Consider the following 17,701-nt stretch of genomic DNA (forward strand, 5'->3'; position numbering starts at 1 on the left):
TGTAAATGATACAATGTGTTTTTATATATATATTTCTATATATTATGAAAAATATATAATATGTACACTACATGCCCCCCTCCCACAAGCATTCCTTAATTGAAAGCACATGAATTGTTAAAAAATCAGGTGGCATTTAATGCAGATGAAGTGTGAAAAGTGTCTGCCATTGTCAGTATTCCTAATTATATATTAAAATATTCAAAAGGCGCCACAAAGAAATCCATTTGTGCACTGCCATTGCAGTTATGTAAAGTAAATTGGTCCCCATGCTGTTGATTTGTAATTAGTTTGTGGCTGCACAGAAACCAACTCACCTAGGGCAAAGGCTGATGTTTTTGTCTCCCTGGAGGTTTACAACCCGTCTGCTAAAGTATGCATTTTTGCATCAAAGTCCACTATACTGGCTGTTCCGATGCCTGTCAGTGCAAGTGCTTTCAGGAAGAAGGAGTTAGCAGATCAGCTTTTCTCTGTGTATATGCCAGCGAAGAAAACCACCCGCCTGCCATTAGCCTTAGTGCAAGTGATATAACGTCCCATCTGCCATCAGACTGAGGGCCATGACGCACCCAACAATACCTTCTCTTCACTTTTGTTTCAATTGACACAAGTAAAACATGTTATGATCCATGTTAATTGCCCAAAAATGCAGAAACAAGTCCTCTTTGGGTGATTACCCAGGATTGCCCGAGTAATGTGTTTTACATGCAGCAATACAAAAAAAATTAAGAATATACTTGTGGGTGCTTTATTGCCCGCAGGGGAGGAAACTTCCTTCCAGGCGATGAAGTGCCCCATGTTATTGGTCTAAAGTTGGTCATACATGGGCAGATTTAGCTGGCTGATATGGCCCCTTTAGCTGAGCAGGCAACATATCTGCACATGGATGGGCCCTTCAAACTAAAATTCCGACATCTTTCCAGCCATTGTGAAAAGTATGTTGGGTGTGGACTGGACCACGTGTTAATGCACACTTCTCGCGAGTCTGCATAGGTGCCCATTATTATCAGGAGGCCAAACAATTTTATTAACCTGATTTGGCCCAGAATTTAGATTATCAATCAGGCAAAGATCAGCTTGTTTGGCGACCTCAACAAATGAGGGAATTTGTATGGTCAGCTTAAGGGTGTTTCATTTAAACAGATAAAGGGGAAACCAGCAGAGCTTTGTCCTGTTTGATATAACCATCGGTGGCTAAAGCTTCATCTCAATTATATACAGGGTATCAGCTAAATGGTATATATAAAATCAAAATAGGAAATTTCTCAGTATACAAATGCCTTGGTCACTATTTGCGCTCTCATTATTATAAATATGCATGAATGTGAGAAACAGCTCCTCAACCTCATATACTGCTAATCTGCCATTATTGGGGGAATAACAAATCAAACAGCAGCTGCAATTTTTTATTGTATAGCTTACCTTAAGCAAAAATACACTGTTTTATCATAGGTATATATTTATAAGTGCAACAGTCGGAACATTACATGAAAGTAATAAACATTTTGGATAATTATGTTCATACTGAAAATGTCATTGCTATACAATCAATTACAAATTGTTCAACATCTTTGTTACTGATTCGTTTCTTCTGATGACATGGGTGGATTTAAGTTGTCCAGTGCTCCAGAATCTGGAAAATAGAAATGAAATATTTTAACATAAGTATATGGTGGCCAAAGTTGTTCCCTTTTGTGCTTTTATAGATATAAAAAAATGTGGGATGTGCTATGGGAGACTTGACTTTTGATCACTCAGATCCAACTGCCAATATCTTTTTCTCATCTTATTGATATGGATGGAAAATACTGTACATAGGGTTAGGGCCCATAAAGTCATGTCATTCTGTAACCCTTGCTTGTTAAATTATTGTAAAGACTCCTTTTAGTTAGAAAATAATATAAAGTGCTGCATAATTTGTTGTTGCTATATAAAAGAATGATTTACTTCAGTAATTTTATTTATCTCTTCTTTCCTTCTCCTTTATTCCCTGATACACATCTTTCCTCTAATAAACACTAGATGGCAATGTAACATTAACAGTAATGAGCCACGGTTCCAAAACTTCTGTTACAGATATATGAAATACTATAACTGCATTTGTTTCACCATGGGCAGCAGCCAGACTATTTCATGCAAATTTTAGCACACTTTTTTTATTTCTAAATTACACTGTTTAAATTGCAAATAATTCTCTCTACCATTTAACATTTTATTCTTGAACCTGTAACACTGTAACACTGGTGTTTTGTTCAATGGTATCGTGATATGTAAGCCTAAATATAAGTCTAAGCCAGGTAGCCGCTAGTGGTGCTCAGGCCTGAGGCCCGAGGGTGGGCAAATTACTAGAACTGCCACCTGTCTTGTTCTCAACTGTTTTTTGGGTTGTAAAACCCAGACAAAATTCCAACTAACCCCTGTAAAGGGTTGTGTGGCAGGCCTTTCCATACCTCCCAACATATTAAAAATGGAAAAAAGGTCAAAGATAAATCTTTTTGACCACGCCTATTTTTGCGACCACACCCCCTAAATACCACTCCCTTTTGACTACATTTGGCAGGTTATTTAAAGTTTGAACATATTTCTGGGGCTTTGGGGTCTTGTTTTATGTGTTATTACAGTTTTGCTGTAAAAGGTGAAATTGCCCTTTAAGCTGCGAGTCTCAGTTCCCCCAAGAGACCTGTTTAGCTTATTAGTTACTATTGGATCTCAGTTCAGGGGGTGCTTTTTACCTTTTTGGGCTCTCTGCAAAAAGCCCACTTATTTAATTAAAAGTGAGAAACCTTGTATCTAAGTGCAGGTGACGCTCATTAAGACTTATGGGCTCTCTGCCAAAAAGGGGACTCTCTGCCAATGAGGGACTTTTCAGTAAGAATTCCGGACTGCGGATTGAGCTGTCAAAAGAGGGACTGTCCAGCGAAAATTGTGACAGTTGGGAGGTATGACTTTCCCTTGCTCACTAGTGATATCACCTTGTGGTCCTTTGGCAATGTTTGTCCCATTTTGTGCCAGCCCTGCTTGTGAGACCACTCTAGTGCCCAGCATGTCCCTGACATCTCTACAGTTTAAGTCTGAAGTCTTACAGTAGTAGTCTTTATAGACCAGTAAACAGAGAAAAAATTATATTTAGCCCTGATATAATTGGAGTCCTGTAAATCATTCTCACCTTTCAGATGTAGGTAAGTCAGAAACTCAATCAGTGTGCGGAGAACATTTTCATCAGCCAAGGTTCTTATAAAGTTGCCTAGGGATCACAGAAAGAAGCAGCATTAATCTTTATGTCACTTGGTTTCTATTGGTCTATAGTAATATATAACTGGGTATTCTTTGATTCTTTATCCATGATGTGCAGATTGCTTTTTTGGCAATGGGGCTTTTTAAGATTTAAAACCTGTTTGCAGTTCTGATTGTAGCATAAATAGGATTTCAAAATTCAGATTGGTGGTTCTTTTGAAGTTGGAATGAGTGCCCAGAAGTTTTAATCCCAACATACCAGAGGGTGCATGGTTAATATAGTCAATCAATATTCCTATCATATGAGTCAGGTAAGCGTCTCCAAATAGGTACTAAACCTAACCAAACAAAGAAAAAAATAAAATGACCCAAATAAATAATGATCCAATTGGAATCATATCATTAAAAAGAAAAACTCATTTATAAAAGAACCCTAACCCTTAAAAGCAAAGTGCAGAGCAAATGGGGTCCCTGTCTCCCAATATTCAAAGTGCAGTTTATACAATATGTTAGAATAACACAAGTGCCTGCAATATATAGATATATTTAGCTGCTGTAGTAGTTTAGCTGAGTGCAGAAGATTCAAGTCCCATGAATTTGGTGCTGCCTGTGCACTGTTTGCAGACACTTGCCTAAACTTTAAAGTTTCTGGAAAAAGGTATGTCCAACATATATACTTAGTTGTATATAAAGAAGAAAGTATGGTTATTGGCAAAACATTGACTAGAATGTTGCCCAACACAACCAGACATACAAAAAATTGAGCTGCATCTTAATATTACTTAATGCAGTGCTATCCTGGAAAGATTAACTGGACCCTGCACTGTTCACACCTCAGATTTATGCTATGAGTTCCATATTCTGCCTGCCCTATGCTGCCAGTGTGTGCGCCATATTCTACCTGCCCTATGCTGGCTGTGTGTGCACCATACTCTGCAACTGCCAGCCCTGTGCTGCCTGTGTGCCATACTCTTCCTGCCCTATGCTGCCTGTGTGTGCCATACTCTGCCTGCCATATGCCCCCTGTGTGTGCCATACTCTGCCTGCCATATGCCCCCTGTGTGTGCCATACTCTGCCTGCCCTATGCCCCCTGTGTGTGCCATACTCTGCCTGCCCTATGCTGCCTGTGTGTGCCATACTCTGCCTGCCCTATGCTGCCTGTGTGTGCCATACTCTGCCTGCCCTATTCCCCCTGTGTGTGCCATACTCTGCCTGCCATATGCCCCCTGTGTGTGCCATACTCTGCCTGCCCTATGCCCCCTGTGTGTGCCATACTCTGCCTGCCCTATGCTGCCTGTGTGTGCCATACTATGCCTGCCCTATGCCCTCTGTGTGTGCCATACTCTGCCTGCCCTATGCCCCCTGTGTGTGCCATACTCTGCCTGCCCTATGCTGCCTGTCTGTGCCATAATCTGCCTGCCCTATGCTGCCTGTGTGTGCCTAACTCTGCCTAAATACATGTGGGGATCAACAAAGTGCATCTTTTGCACTTTGTACACTGAATTTTGCTCTTCTTGTATTGCTGCAAGTTTACATCATTGACAGCATTAGTCACTGCAGATTTGTTAAGGGCCAAAGGGGGCATTCATTAAGATGTGCAATTAAAGAGCAACAGGGCACAGGCTGCTACGGGCCTACATATACTGCCTGCCCTATGGCAGACAGTAAGGACAGGACTGCAGTCCCCAACGCTGCTTTCTGCACCTAGCACTGGATGCTTAATCATGCACAAGGAGATGAGTGCAGTATTCTCCAAGGTATAAGTGCTTATGAGGTGCTTTTTAAGTGAGCACTAAGGTGTATACTCACCCCTTAGAGCTCTAGCACATAAGCCCATGGTTATGTAAATTACCCCCTTGGTTTTTTGCACTTTGCACCTTTTTGATAAATGACACCTTTTGTTTTACATCACATAATTATGTGTGATTTATTATGTACAGAGCAGGGTGAAAATGGGTGCAGTCCACTATGCACAGCCTGACCCAGTGAGAAAGTGCACTATGAATGAGCACTTAAGTGTTTGCTTTTCTTCACTTATTGCTATTGCTCTTTTGTCAGTGCCTGAGTACACAAACCCCTTAGTGAATGTATGATTTTACCAACATTTATATCAGTGTAATCATTTTCTATATGATCAAGGAGTAATATGGTGGGTCATGATAAGCCGGCAAAGCCATCCCTTAGTATAGTTTGCCTTATCTGTATCCATGCAAAGGGGAAGTCAAGGCAGGAGTACAAAAATACAATATTAAACCTCAGGAGAAATAATAATATTAATAATAGACGATATTTGGGAAGATATTGGGAAAAGGTTTAGATTTGGAATCTTTATCCATAAAACTATGAAACACTTTCGACAGGGGAAATTTTTTTCTCTCTGCATCAAGTGAACTGCCGTATAATTTTACACATTATTATCAGTGGACAAATTGTTGCCCCTTAGGGCTGTGACAGACGGGGGAATTAGGCGACTAATCTCCCCTCTGTCACAGCCCTTACTCACCCCCTGCTTTTTAGAAGTTGCAATAAAATACATTTTCTCAGTGTATGTAAAATGTATATCACCTGACTTTGTGTCCTCTTCTACAAGAAGATCTCTCTTTCCAGCTCCATGCTTGTCACTGAAAGATCTATGATTATCTACTGCATCTGGGGAGCAAAAAAAACACATTCAATTAATTTGTTTTTCCAGTGTCAATATTGCTGCTATGTTATGTAAGTAGAAAGAGAAGGTGACCGGAACTCCAATAAACATGGTTATGTTACAGCTATGGTAAAGTATTTCAGTCTCACATTTGTCTATTTCATGCCAAGTTGCTTTATGAGGCCGAAGAAATATCTTTGTACTTACTAAACAAAATGCAAGTGTATATACAGTATATATTATGTACTGTAACACAGAGTGGATTTTGGCATTTCAAGCTGAAATCCGCTCCATGTGCCTTCACCTGGGCCGACGCAATGGCTTGTGTTGCAAACACAGTGAAAGGCTGATGCCATTGTAGGGGCTGATTCTTAAACCCAGGCCAAGAATCAGCCCTGTGTGGCAGTAGTGTTCTGTTTTTTCTTCTCTGTTGCCGCTTTAAAAAGGTACAGGTTGCCAGGTTGTGTCTAACAAATATGTTCCCGACTGGAGCCTTAACAGAGCATTTTAAAGAAAAAATAATCGATTTTGTCACCTATGCATTAAAGCACATTTCCCTTTTCCTTCTAATACTTCCAAGATCCATCTCTTCCTTCCTAATGCACAACTACAACACGCTTGTATGCCTGTTGCAACCTGTTACTAAGTTGCAGTACAGACTTTCTGTACATCAGTTTATTAACTGCTGCAAGTACAGGTATGGGACCAGTTATCCAGAAACCTGTTATCAAGATCAAAATTATTTAAGGGCGCCCATAACTTTCAAAGGTTAACTAAAGTAATTTGAAATGTGTTATGAATTATTGCCTCCATAGGTCTTATACACTGCTTGGCCACACAGTGGGGGATTACAATAAGGTCCATCACAGTCCCATGGTTTCTAGGAGGCCCAGTGGCATGGAGCAGAGGTAGAGCTGCGGCAGATCAGTGGAGGGGGAGGGCACAGCCTAGGGCCTTTACTGAACTTAACTGGCCCTTGGGGCCACTCATACATTTTCAGGGTTGGCTTCAACTTTTGTTACACTGCTGCTGGATCTCCTGCACTAATAAAGTTCATTTTGTTGTTCATGTTCAGAAACAATAATATAAAACAATATAGAAACATATATAATATAGCTTTCATAGCCATTCACATTTAGATCCTCTTCCCATACATCCCATACATCTGTTAGCAGCTTCTACCTAACACCAACTTCTTAAATTGGCTTTTCCTATGACTTTATAATAGGATCTTGCATCTTGCTGGATGGCAATTAAAGGAAAAGTAAAGCCTGCAATTACTGTGTAATGTGGCCACTCTATGGAACTAGGGATAAGCACAAGAGGCATGTGACTGGGTAGCAACGTGGAGGGGTGCTAGGACCCTATGCATACAGGCCCAGATTTGTGGAGAGGCCACAAAGGCTCGGGCCTAGGGCGACAGAAACCTGGGGGTGGCATGCCGCCCCGCCGCACAAAGATCTAAAAATTTGTGTTCCCATACGGAGCAATGGGGACTTCTCCCCACTGCTCCGTATGCAAGTTTGGCCTATGGCGTATGTGCGCTTGCAACACCCCCCCGCTATTCGCGCATGCGTGCTCACCCCCCCCCGCTGTTCACGCATGCGCACCCCCCCACCTCCCTCCCCCCCGCTGTTCACGCACACATGTGCACTCGGGGGGGGGGGGCGTGCGACCGGGGTGGCCTCGGGGCGGCAAATTTGTAAATCCGGCCCTGTATGCATATACCTCTTCTGCCTTCTCTAACTCTGGCCCTATGTATCAAGGGCTAATGTTGAGGGGGGGTTGGAGATGCCAAGCTGGGAGCAGGGGCATCAGAAGACGTGGTAGTGTTAGGCGACAGAGAGGAATTGCCAAGCAGAGGGGAGAGTTGCGGGGGATGGGGGGGGCAGATGAAGATGAGGACTTGCTTGGGCACCCTGACAACATTTGTTTTAATAAATTAGCTTCAGTGAAGCTCATTTATTAGCATTTGACAAAACTGTCCCTGTGCTGCAGCTTATAGCAACCAATCAGAAATTACCTTTGATCAAACTTCTCCAGAATACTGGAAGCAATTATCTGATTGGCCGCCAAGGGATACTGCACTGAGATAGTTTTGTTTAATGTTTGTAATTAAAGGAGTACTTCACCTTTACTTTAACTTAAAGTATGTTATAGACAACATTTGACTTCTTCTGTGTATACTCAGCTCTCAAATGGGAAGGGGGGGAGAGCTGCAAGGGAAATTAGAATGTAAGCTCCTCTGGCCCAAAAACTAATGAACAAAATGGATTAATCCGTGTGTATGCTATCTGATGTGTTGGCGCTATATAGATAATTTAAGTATCAAATGTGAAGTAGCTCACTGACCCAAATCATCCATAACAAAATTGGTCTGTGTGGCTATCTTATTGAAGCTTTTTAAACAGATTTATTTTCAGCAATGCCAGTATGTAATATCTGAAAAGGAATGAAAGTGTTGTGTTATGTACAATCTCTGCCCCGCCTAGACTAACCTACTTACATTCCCCAGGTGACTCTGCTCTCCCCATTGAAATGGGATTATCCTTAATCAGTAAAATCTGGTTAATACCAAACTGGCGGCTCGCCACGTGCCACATAATAACAATTGAGCAAAACGACACTTGAAAAATAACACTTGAAGTGGCAATAAACATGGCTTGTGGGGAACAAACTTTTTGTCTATTGTTTAAATCACAAAACATCTATGACTTTTTGTTATTCCTTGAGCTAAACAGGAAGAGCAGGGCTACTGAAGCTACTTCACGTCTAAACCTTAAGGGTGAAGACATACTGAGCTACTTGTCACAGCTACAAAATGCCAGAAAATACACTGCCTGACAATACTGGGATGTGCCTCTGCTAAAACACATGTAGAGACAACTATCAGTAAATGATCAGCATTGTCTGTTTTAGTAGCCATGACAAGTAGCTGCTACTAGTAGCTCTGTGTGTCTTCACCCTAAATTATATAAGTAGCACCAACATATCAGATAGCATACACATGGATTAATCCATTTTGTTCATTAGTTTTTGGGCCAGAGGAGCTTACATTCTAATTTCACTTGCAAATTTACACTAAAGCCCAAACACAGGTTAAGTCTATATACTCTTTCTGTTCTTTGCTCTCAGTGGCTCATCAGACTTTAATTCATCTACTGTAGTTTCGGAGATAACTGTGAAGCTTTACATTGAAACATACAGTGGAGTATATAGGGTTTAAGCACTTACGTGGCCCTAGAAGGTATCCCGCACTGTTCAGCGTCCAGCCACGCTTTTCTTTTCCCTGTTATGCGAAATATTGAAATCTTTAAATTAATACGTTGGTTGTATTATACTACACATATAGCAAAAAAGCAGTAATAAAAAAATATAAGATGTTTGTATCATATGTCACAATATGAATAGCTGTGTGCCCAAGGGAAACAAAGAAAAAAACACAACAATTTCATTGTGTAGAAAAGCCCATTCACCCGTTGCATTCAATTACAATGACATAGCTAGTTTCTATTCATTCCTACGGGATTTTTAGAAGCTTATTTAACAAATTGTGAACTCTAATGTTTACCCAAATAAATATGCTTCTAAAGAGCCCATAGGAATGAAAAGAAAGTAGGTTAATTTTTCTGTGCTGAGCTCTAATCTCATATTCTGATAAATCTGCCCCTTTGTGTGTGCCCTTGCTCACGGTATTTCTCTATTGCATTCCCATCAACTGGCTTTTATGAGTTAACTGAATCCATTTTTCTGTATGAGATTTGTACCCAAGGGACTTCACTGAAATGCAGGATTTGGGTTAAACAACATGCAGCGTTTCATCTGTGGTCAATATTTCAGCATGTTACTATTGGTACCGTCCCCAGCATAAAGACAGTATAGATATAGAGTCAGTTAACTCACATGGTCCTATGGGGGGGGGGCACATATATGGAGTTGTATGTTTGTCAGATACTGACCCCTATGAGCCATTTTCCAGCTGGCCCTTCTCTGCAGCCTCAGGGTCTGTTGTCTCCTCTATTATGCCCTTGTTTTAAGCTACTCTCCAGTCAGTCAGTTAAACTGCAGTGTTAACCAGGGCTTTATTTCTGCTGAGCCTCTAAACATAACAGCTATAGTTAGTGCCAGGAATACAGGTTAAAGCACCCAAACCACTTATGCTTACTTTATAGCTGCTCATTCCTAAACAAATGGAATGGTTTACCTGCTCTTTGTTAGGTTGCCAGATTACATGTTACCTATATACACCTAAATACACTTTCCTTATTACAAAGGATATATATTGTGTCCTACAAGTATTAACTTATTGAATGATCTGCAAAATGTTCCAAGTTGAATGTGCGACCCTTAAGAATACACTAGTGGAATGGTCTACTATCATGGAAAAGAGAAAAGCTTTATAGAACAGATGCAGAGATATAATTCATAACTGTTATAAAGTTGCTGTTGTGCTGAACAGCTATAGTAAGCCCTATGTATAATGTATTTTTGCAGCCTTATCTTATCTTAGTAGCTGAATTTATTAAAGGTCCTCCTTTAACAGTTTTATAATCTCATTCCAGCCATAACAGAGCAGATAGAAGTTTAGTCCAAGGCATGTCCAGTTAAAATTTGGCTTGTCTATACAGAATATTTTGGTCTAACTTTACCTGTGATTGGTTACCTGTTGAAATCATGTACATACTGTACAGTACCTTCTTTCAGCTGCTTCCCTGTAGCGTTATTGCCTATGGACTAACCAAGCTGATCTCATTGCTCCTGTGTGTAATCAGTTTTACTTTCAAAAGCCAGGGCCTAATAATATGGCCAGTAGTGATAGCAGCTGTTTGGAAGCCCAAAATTATTGGTCATCTGATGTGGGTCCTCACTGAGGTAAGTTTAATAAACCTTTCAGAATATTTTCTTGTGGTGCCCCTTAACTTTGCTTAGTAAAGGGGACTTTATTTCTCGGGGGTCTATTGTATCAATATCTGAAAATAAATTCTTTGTTTAATAAGTGGAACTACACATATACAACAAGGAAGAAATGCAGTAAGGATGGAGACATGCACACATGCACCACAATATATCACAAATTGAACTTACTGTTAAAACTAGTCCGAATGTCTGTGAGATTGTAGCACACAGGACTAGAGATACCAATAGCAGACAGTTGCACTTTTGCATCTGAAAAAAAATATTACGATTGTTTATGTATTTAACTGACATTAACATTTTTTATTTGAAACATTCTATATTCCATTTGTCCCTGATTTTAATAAGGCCTGTCTGATATGTGTTAACAGGCCAGAGCCAATAAAAATCCCATACTTTTTAAAATATATAAATGGTAAAAAAAATGTAGCAAGATGTGGTGAGACCCTTGGTATCAGAGGGGGGTAAATTAGTTGATGGGAGCAGGGAAAAAGAAGATATTTTAATCTGTTATTTTATCTGTTTACACAACTGATGGACTGATGGATAATAAACACAAATCAATGGCTGGTTGACTGAGTAAGAAGTTCAAAAGAGACTTATAATAATGTAAAGGTCCAGGACCTGATGGAATTCATCCCAGGGTAGTAAAAGGGTTCAGCTCTGTAATTACTTAAGACACTCTACTAATCTCCCAGGGTTCTTTGATATCTGGTGTTGTACAAAGAGACTAGCGAATTGCTTATGTGTTTCTATTGTTCAATGGGGAACCTGTTCTTGTTCTAAAAACTATAGGCCTGTTAGTTTGACATCAGTGGCTAGCCTAGAAGATTAGAAATTGGGGAGACAGTGGATATTTTCTATTTAGGTTTTGCTAAGGGCTCTGGTACACGGGGAGATTAGTCGCCCGCGAGCAGGGAGTTTTGCCGCGGGCGACTAATCTCCCCGTGTACCAGAGCCCTAAAGCAGATGGTTACTTACTAAGATAAGGGATACTCACCAAAAACATACTATTTGTGCTTGTATAGAGAACTGGCTGAAGGATAAATTACAAAAACTGGTGGTAAATTAGAAAACATTTTCTAATTTGACCAGGTTTTTTATAGGGGTGTCTCAAAGATGCCCATGGTATTTCCCTTAAATAACCTCGAGATTGGCATTGTATTTACTGTCACTATTTTTGCTGATGATACCAAATTGTGCAGAATAACACAAGTTCCATACCAGCAAACTAGCAAATGAGGTTTAATGTTGTACAGCTCTTTGAGAGTGGCTTGGATGTCTTCTTGGAAGAGCATAATATTCAAGTCTACAGTTAGTTCTCTATATGTATATATACATAATTATGGATTTGAGTGTATGCACAGGTGTGCATAGGTATGTAGGTTTGGAGGGGTTGAAATTGAAAAGATTGTTTTTTTTTCATAAAAAGAAAAAAAAGTGATTTTTCAATAACAATTTTTACACCCATATCTGTATTATGCCATGGGCAGTGTGTTTGCCTTGCTGCATTGAGATAGTTTTTGAAGTATAGATATGTAATAAATATAAATAATAAATATTTATATTGAACTTATTAATACCCCAGTTAGTAATTTTTAAGCTGATATTGTTTTAGGCTGGCACACATCAGCTATCTTTATCGCCTCTCACAGTTTTGCTAATAAAATCCCTCAGAAAGGGATGGGTCTAATAAACAAGGAAGCATAGTATGACATGGCCCATAAGAAACACCTGAAGAACATCTCCAGATTAACCATGATCAAGAGCAACACCCCAAGGTTATCCCTAGTCAGTACTGAGAGAGAAGCTATATCTTGTCAGGACTTGGATTTCCTTTACATTTCACACTTCTATGGGAATGTGTAAGTTTATAATATTGTTTAAAGGATCTGGACATCTTTACTTTAAAGACAGGAGTAAAGAAAGAAAAACCATAATGAATGGCAAAAAGAATAAACAGATACAGATAAAAGCTGGACAAGAAAGGATACAGTTCAATAAAATAGCATTTTGGCCAAAAATCAATGTTATAAATATGTTTGTGTGTAGAGGCATTCCGATTGGATAAATGAACTTAAATGACCATCTCCATTCAGTTATTTATCATGTATTATCTAAGTTATATAAATGATCACTGATTCTGAGTCAGTCCTTATCAAAACATTCCCTTTCCATAGCCTCACTCTGCTTATTATCTTTAGTGAATTAGCTGCCTGAAACCCATGCAAAGAATTTCCTGAACTCGGTTTATTTAATAAAAAAAAAATATGTTTCATATGTATTTTTGTGTTCTGCAGTTAAAAAATACTTAATCAGATTTATCCAATGAAATGTTGTTAAATTCATGTAACTTGGACCTTTTTATGAAAAATAAATACATAATGGCTTCACTGTTTCATAAACCTCTGAACTAGGTATCTGAGTAGATGGCAGGGGCACCCTAGGCAACCTGGGCGGCCAACTCGCCACCAATCCCTCTCTCCCCCGTGCATACGAAAACGTGCAAGCATGATTACATTGCGGGGGTAACGCCATGTAAAGCAATGGTGGGGCAAGAGAACACAGAGTAGGGGTAGGAGGAGAGGTGCCTGCTTAGCCCCCCACCCATCATTGCGCCCTAGGCAGGTGCCTTTTCTGCCTACTCCTAGTAGATAAAAATGAAAAGTAAAATAATATATATTACTTCTCTAGTTCACTATAAAAAGTGCAGGTGTGGCATCTGTTATCCAGAAAGCTCTGCTCTGCTCTGTTTTATTTAAACAACCAGTTTTTCATTTTTAACTTATTAATTTTTTTTTGTTTAAAGATAAAACCTTGTACTTGATGATAACTAATCTAGCATCAATCTATTCTGATGGCAAAATAAACCTATAGGCTTTTGGTAGTGTTTAAATGTTTTATCTGATAAACCCAGAGGGGCTCATTTATAAACACTGGGCAATCTGCACCTAGGTAGTTACTCATAGCAACCAATCAGTGGTTAGATTTTTCTAGCCAGCTGCATGAACACTGAACAATCATCTGATTGGTTGCCATGTGTTACTTCCCAGGTGCAAATTTGCCCAGTATCTATAAATAACCCCCGGTGTCTTAAGCATTCCAGATAATAGATCCCATACCTGTATATGCCATATCTAAGTGAAAAATATAGACTTATACAGTAAAACTGTCAGCCATTTATATCTATGCCAGCTTGCTTTTAATATTTAATCCTCAACAATGGCAATTATGATGTCTTTGAGATACTGGACAGGGAAAAACCTTTGACTGTTATTGGCTAAAAAGGGCATCAAATATAAGAATATAACATCCCAAGATAGCCAGGGAGCAAACACACCAGTGTGGGGAAGAGATAAAGGGATCTTGTAACCGCACATTCTTTCCCACAGAGGTAATACAAAAAGGTTTCCTTTATTAGTTATATCTGACTGTTTAGGGCAGTGTGTGTGTTTATTATACACTCACTTCCCAACCATTTAGTATGACTGTAGTTTTTACTTTTTTATTTGTGTCTGTAATTTACCCATCTGCTTAGATTGTAAGCTCTACTGAGCAGAAACCTCCTTCCTCCTAAAATGGGAAATACACCCAAAACTAATGACAAACTAGTCAAAAATTTCAAGATATACTAATCAAAAATGCCAGACCTGTACCTATGGACACTTCAGGGGTCCTAATTTTGTAACAGGTGTCTCATTCTTAAAAGCTATTTAACTGTAATTGCCATTACAATTAGTATCTTGCTAGATATATATATACATACAGACCTGGCTTTTGCTACATTGTGTCAGAGCACATACTGCTTTGAGTAAGTACATTATAAATAACTGGAAACACATTGAAAAGTTTTAATTTAATTAATGTATATTGGAAAGATGCTCAGAATTACATAGTTGCAATGTGTCCCCCCCCCCCAACCATGAGTGTATTGTAAATATAAACTGCTCTGAGTACAAGTATCTTTATTCATAGTAGGGAACCATTATCAAGGGTGGAGATGTGTCATCTCAGCATGAACAGATTTCTTTTATGTATAGCAGTCAGTATGGCAGCACCTTCATATTCAAGTAGCAATATGTATTGTGTGCAGAAAAAAATAAATGGCAGTATTATTAATGGATGGATCATTTATAGAAAAAAAGTGGAAAAAGTAAATGTAAGCTCGCTTTTGGTTAACACATGTCTATCTAGAAACTCAGTATTCTGCAGTGTTTCTCAGATAAGGAAAAATCCAAAATAGGATATGCCACTTATTTATACTCCTTTTCTTTTGTCCCATTGAGACATTTTGTTGGGGAGCTCCTCAGGGTAAAATAGAGCAGAATGCTGAACACAAACAATGTTACATAATACGGACAAAAAAAAACCCTGATCCCTTAGGAAAGGGATTACTGAGCCCTGATATTACCATAAAGTATATCTAGATATATCCATATCAGCTAGTAATGATAGTAAATAACTGGCTATTCATTGCACAGGAAATCTGAGTTGTGCAAGAGCGAAGTGAGAACATAGGCAAATATACAGAGACAATCAAAGAAAGAGATAGAAAAAGTACTCAATGTTACAGAATAAAGGCTGGCGGAAGAATGGAAATCACTGAAAAAACTTTTACCAAGAAGAATGAAAGAATAAAGAAGGAAATCCAAACCTTGAGAGGATTTGCTAAGACTTGCTTGTAGTTTCCTCCTTTTCTTTGTGGCAGGAGAGCGCAACAAGTGCTCCCAGGTGGCATACAGAAGCAGAACGGCTCAGTGATCCAACACCCTCACACATACAGCAGAAATATCACTGCATTGTATGACTCCCTGTCACCCTGGGGTGCTGAGCCTGCCAGGGGTCCTGTATTTATGGTCCTCACCAGGCAGACATGGACTTGTCCCCCTCTCTCTGGGGGTGCATGTGAGGGACTCAGACGTCACTGAATCATTTCCACTCCACAAGTCACCACATTAAGGGAGGGCAGAAATTACAGCAATTCAATTAAAGGTACTTTAAAGCAATGTGAAGGCAAAAGATGGATAACAGCACCGACAATTACCTGTGATTATGGCATAGATGGACACTGTGTACCAATCCTCGGAGTCTCTACCCACTGCTTCGAAATGTCTTTTCTTTGGCAAGTCTGCTGCATGCACAGAGTCTAATAAATGGGAATATTTTCAGATGTCCCCTTATCGTAATGTAAATCTATTTATGAGCTATGAAGGAAAGTTAATGTGCCACCTCCAAATCATGTTAGGTAAAGGGCACAGAGTTAATCAGAGAGAGAGAGGAAGATATATTGCCAAGAACTGCCAGCGTAGTTCATGCAGAGTATTTATTTAAACACATAGACATTATTACATTCAGCAAGCCATCCATTTAGCATCCCATAAGCAACATTCAACTTACTCTTTATATGTATTTTAAATATCTATTTATTTTATGCTCTCTTTAATATAAAGCTCATGGGCACATGACAAATAATCCCATTAAATATATGAGCTTAAAGCCAACATGAATTTCAGTGTCACAATTTTCCTTTCTTTCTCCAGCTGCTTTTTGTAATTATCATTAAGATGGATAACCCAGTAAGTACAGGGATGTCATTGATTTTCTGGTACCCAACAGAAATAATAGTTGTTAACCTATGTTCTGGTCATCCTGCATATAGCATTTAGTTTATTAAACATGACCATACAGCAGTTCCTTGAAACACAGGATGTGGGTGGCAGTTATGATCATTATGTGCTTTTATGACATTACAACGTTCGTAAGTAGGAAAATAAAGAAGGGAAAGGAGCTACATGTTAATTTGGAAACGGATGAGGGTGCAGAGGTAATGAGTAGGATTAATGTAACTGTAATCATTGACAAATGGCTGCAGAGGAGGAGCAGCTCTTTTACTTCCTTCTTATTGCTCTTAGAGCATCCAGCTCTTATGGTTTGGTTCCATGGAATGAAACCAAAAGTACCTTATGAAGTACCTGTGTTTTATTTGATGAACTCACATTGTCAAGTCTCCATTTCCCACAATGCCTTCCACACTTCTGTTATTCTCCCTTTTCTCAGGTTTGTTAACGGCAGACCATGCAATGCATTGTGGGAATTGGAGTCTTGACTAAACAAGAGCCAAATACTGGTACAATGTCGCAACTGCATGAGTAGTCAGGGGTAGAAGAGGAGGGGATTGTAAGAGAGACTACGGTACTTTTATTGAAAATTTTCAAGTACGGTATATTGAAAACAAAATGAATTTTGTTTTCTTTAAAAAAAAGAGATTTTTCGTCAATATGAAACCACACACACATAGAAGCTTTTACAGAGAAAAGCTAAAGAGACTGGTGCCAGGTGTACAATGTAAGTATTTAGCATCTGAAGGTTAAAGGGGCCATTTACAACCCCAGGGGTGCAAGAGCAAAAGCATGCCCCTTAGTGTTCATCTAACAGGACTTGCCCCCTTCCCCCGGAGTTGTTGTTCTCCAGAGACGGGTAGGGGGCAGTAGGGGCTGGACACCTATGTGGCTCCCACCCATTTTAAATCTAGTGTGGTTAATGCAGGCTGCACTCGATTCAAACATTTGTCCTTTTCCCGACACAGTGGGCAAAGTACAAAAATATGGCCAATAGTGTTGTTTTTTTGCACTTAGCACACTGTGTGGGCCATTGTGCGTTAACTCTTGATTCAAGTGATGGCATTAAGAGTTGTGTCCAGAGATCCTCAACATCGTGTAAGCTCTAACCAAATGGCAGACAATTTAGGGGTAAAACCAAGGACTTTGTGATCCCCTTCTTGGTTAACACCTAAAAATGACATTATGTGCTTTCTTCTGATCATCTGTAATGAGCCATAGGCTTAAATACTGGGATATCACTTTCATCTCATGTGCAATAAATACACTCTCCTCAGGAGATCTGTCTTT

At 39.4% G+C, this 17,701-nt stretch overlaps 1 protein-coding gene across 1 annotated transcript; it reads right to left on the reverse strand.

Annotated features, from left to right (window-relative positions):
- Nucleotides 1–1,398: 1,398 nt before the first annotated feature.
- LOC100491634 (galanin peptides) lies at nt 1,399–15,635 on the reverse strand. Its single transcript, XM_018093236.2, has 6 exons — nt 15,448–15,635; nt 10,965–11,045; nt 9,114–9,168; nt 5,801–5,884; nt 3,167–3,244; nt 1,399–1,633 (listed from the first exon to the last, which is right to left on the reverse strand). Exons 1-6 carry the CDS (start codon nt 15,529–15,531, stop codon nt 1,575–1,577), a joined length of 441 nt encoding a protein of 146 aa, XP_017948725.2. The 5' UTR covers nt 15,532–15,635; the 3' UTR covers nt 1,399–1,574.
- Between the last annotated feature and the right edge of the window lie 2,066 nt (nt 15,636–17,701).

The sequence above is a fragment of the Xenopus tropicalis genome, chromosome 4 (assembly GCF_000004195.4).
Source record: "Xenopus tropicalis strain Nigerian chromosome 4, UCB_Xtro_10.0, whole genome shotgun sequence".
In the NCBI taxonomy this organism is placed as follows: domain Eukaryota; kingdom Metazoa; phylum Chordata; class Amphibia; order Anura; family Pipidae; genus Xenopus; species Xenopus tropicalis.

Coding starts and splice junctions, on each gene's coding strand:
- LOC100491634 (XM_018093236.2), bottom strand. CDS start 15,531: ATGCCACCTGGGAGCACTTGTTGCGCTCTCCTGCCACAAAGAAAAGGA. Junction 11,046..15,447: donor TCTTAGCAAATCCTCTCAAG/GTTTGGATTTCC, acceptor ATTTTTTTTCAG/ATGCAAAAGTGCAACTGTCT. Junction 9,169..10,964: donor CATTCGGACTAGTTTTAACA/GTAAGTTCAATT, acceptor TTCGCATAACAG/GGAAAAGAAAAGCGTGGCTG.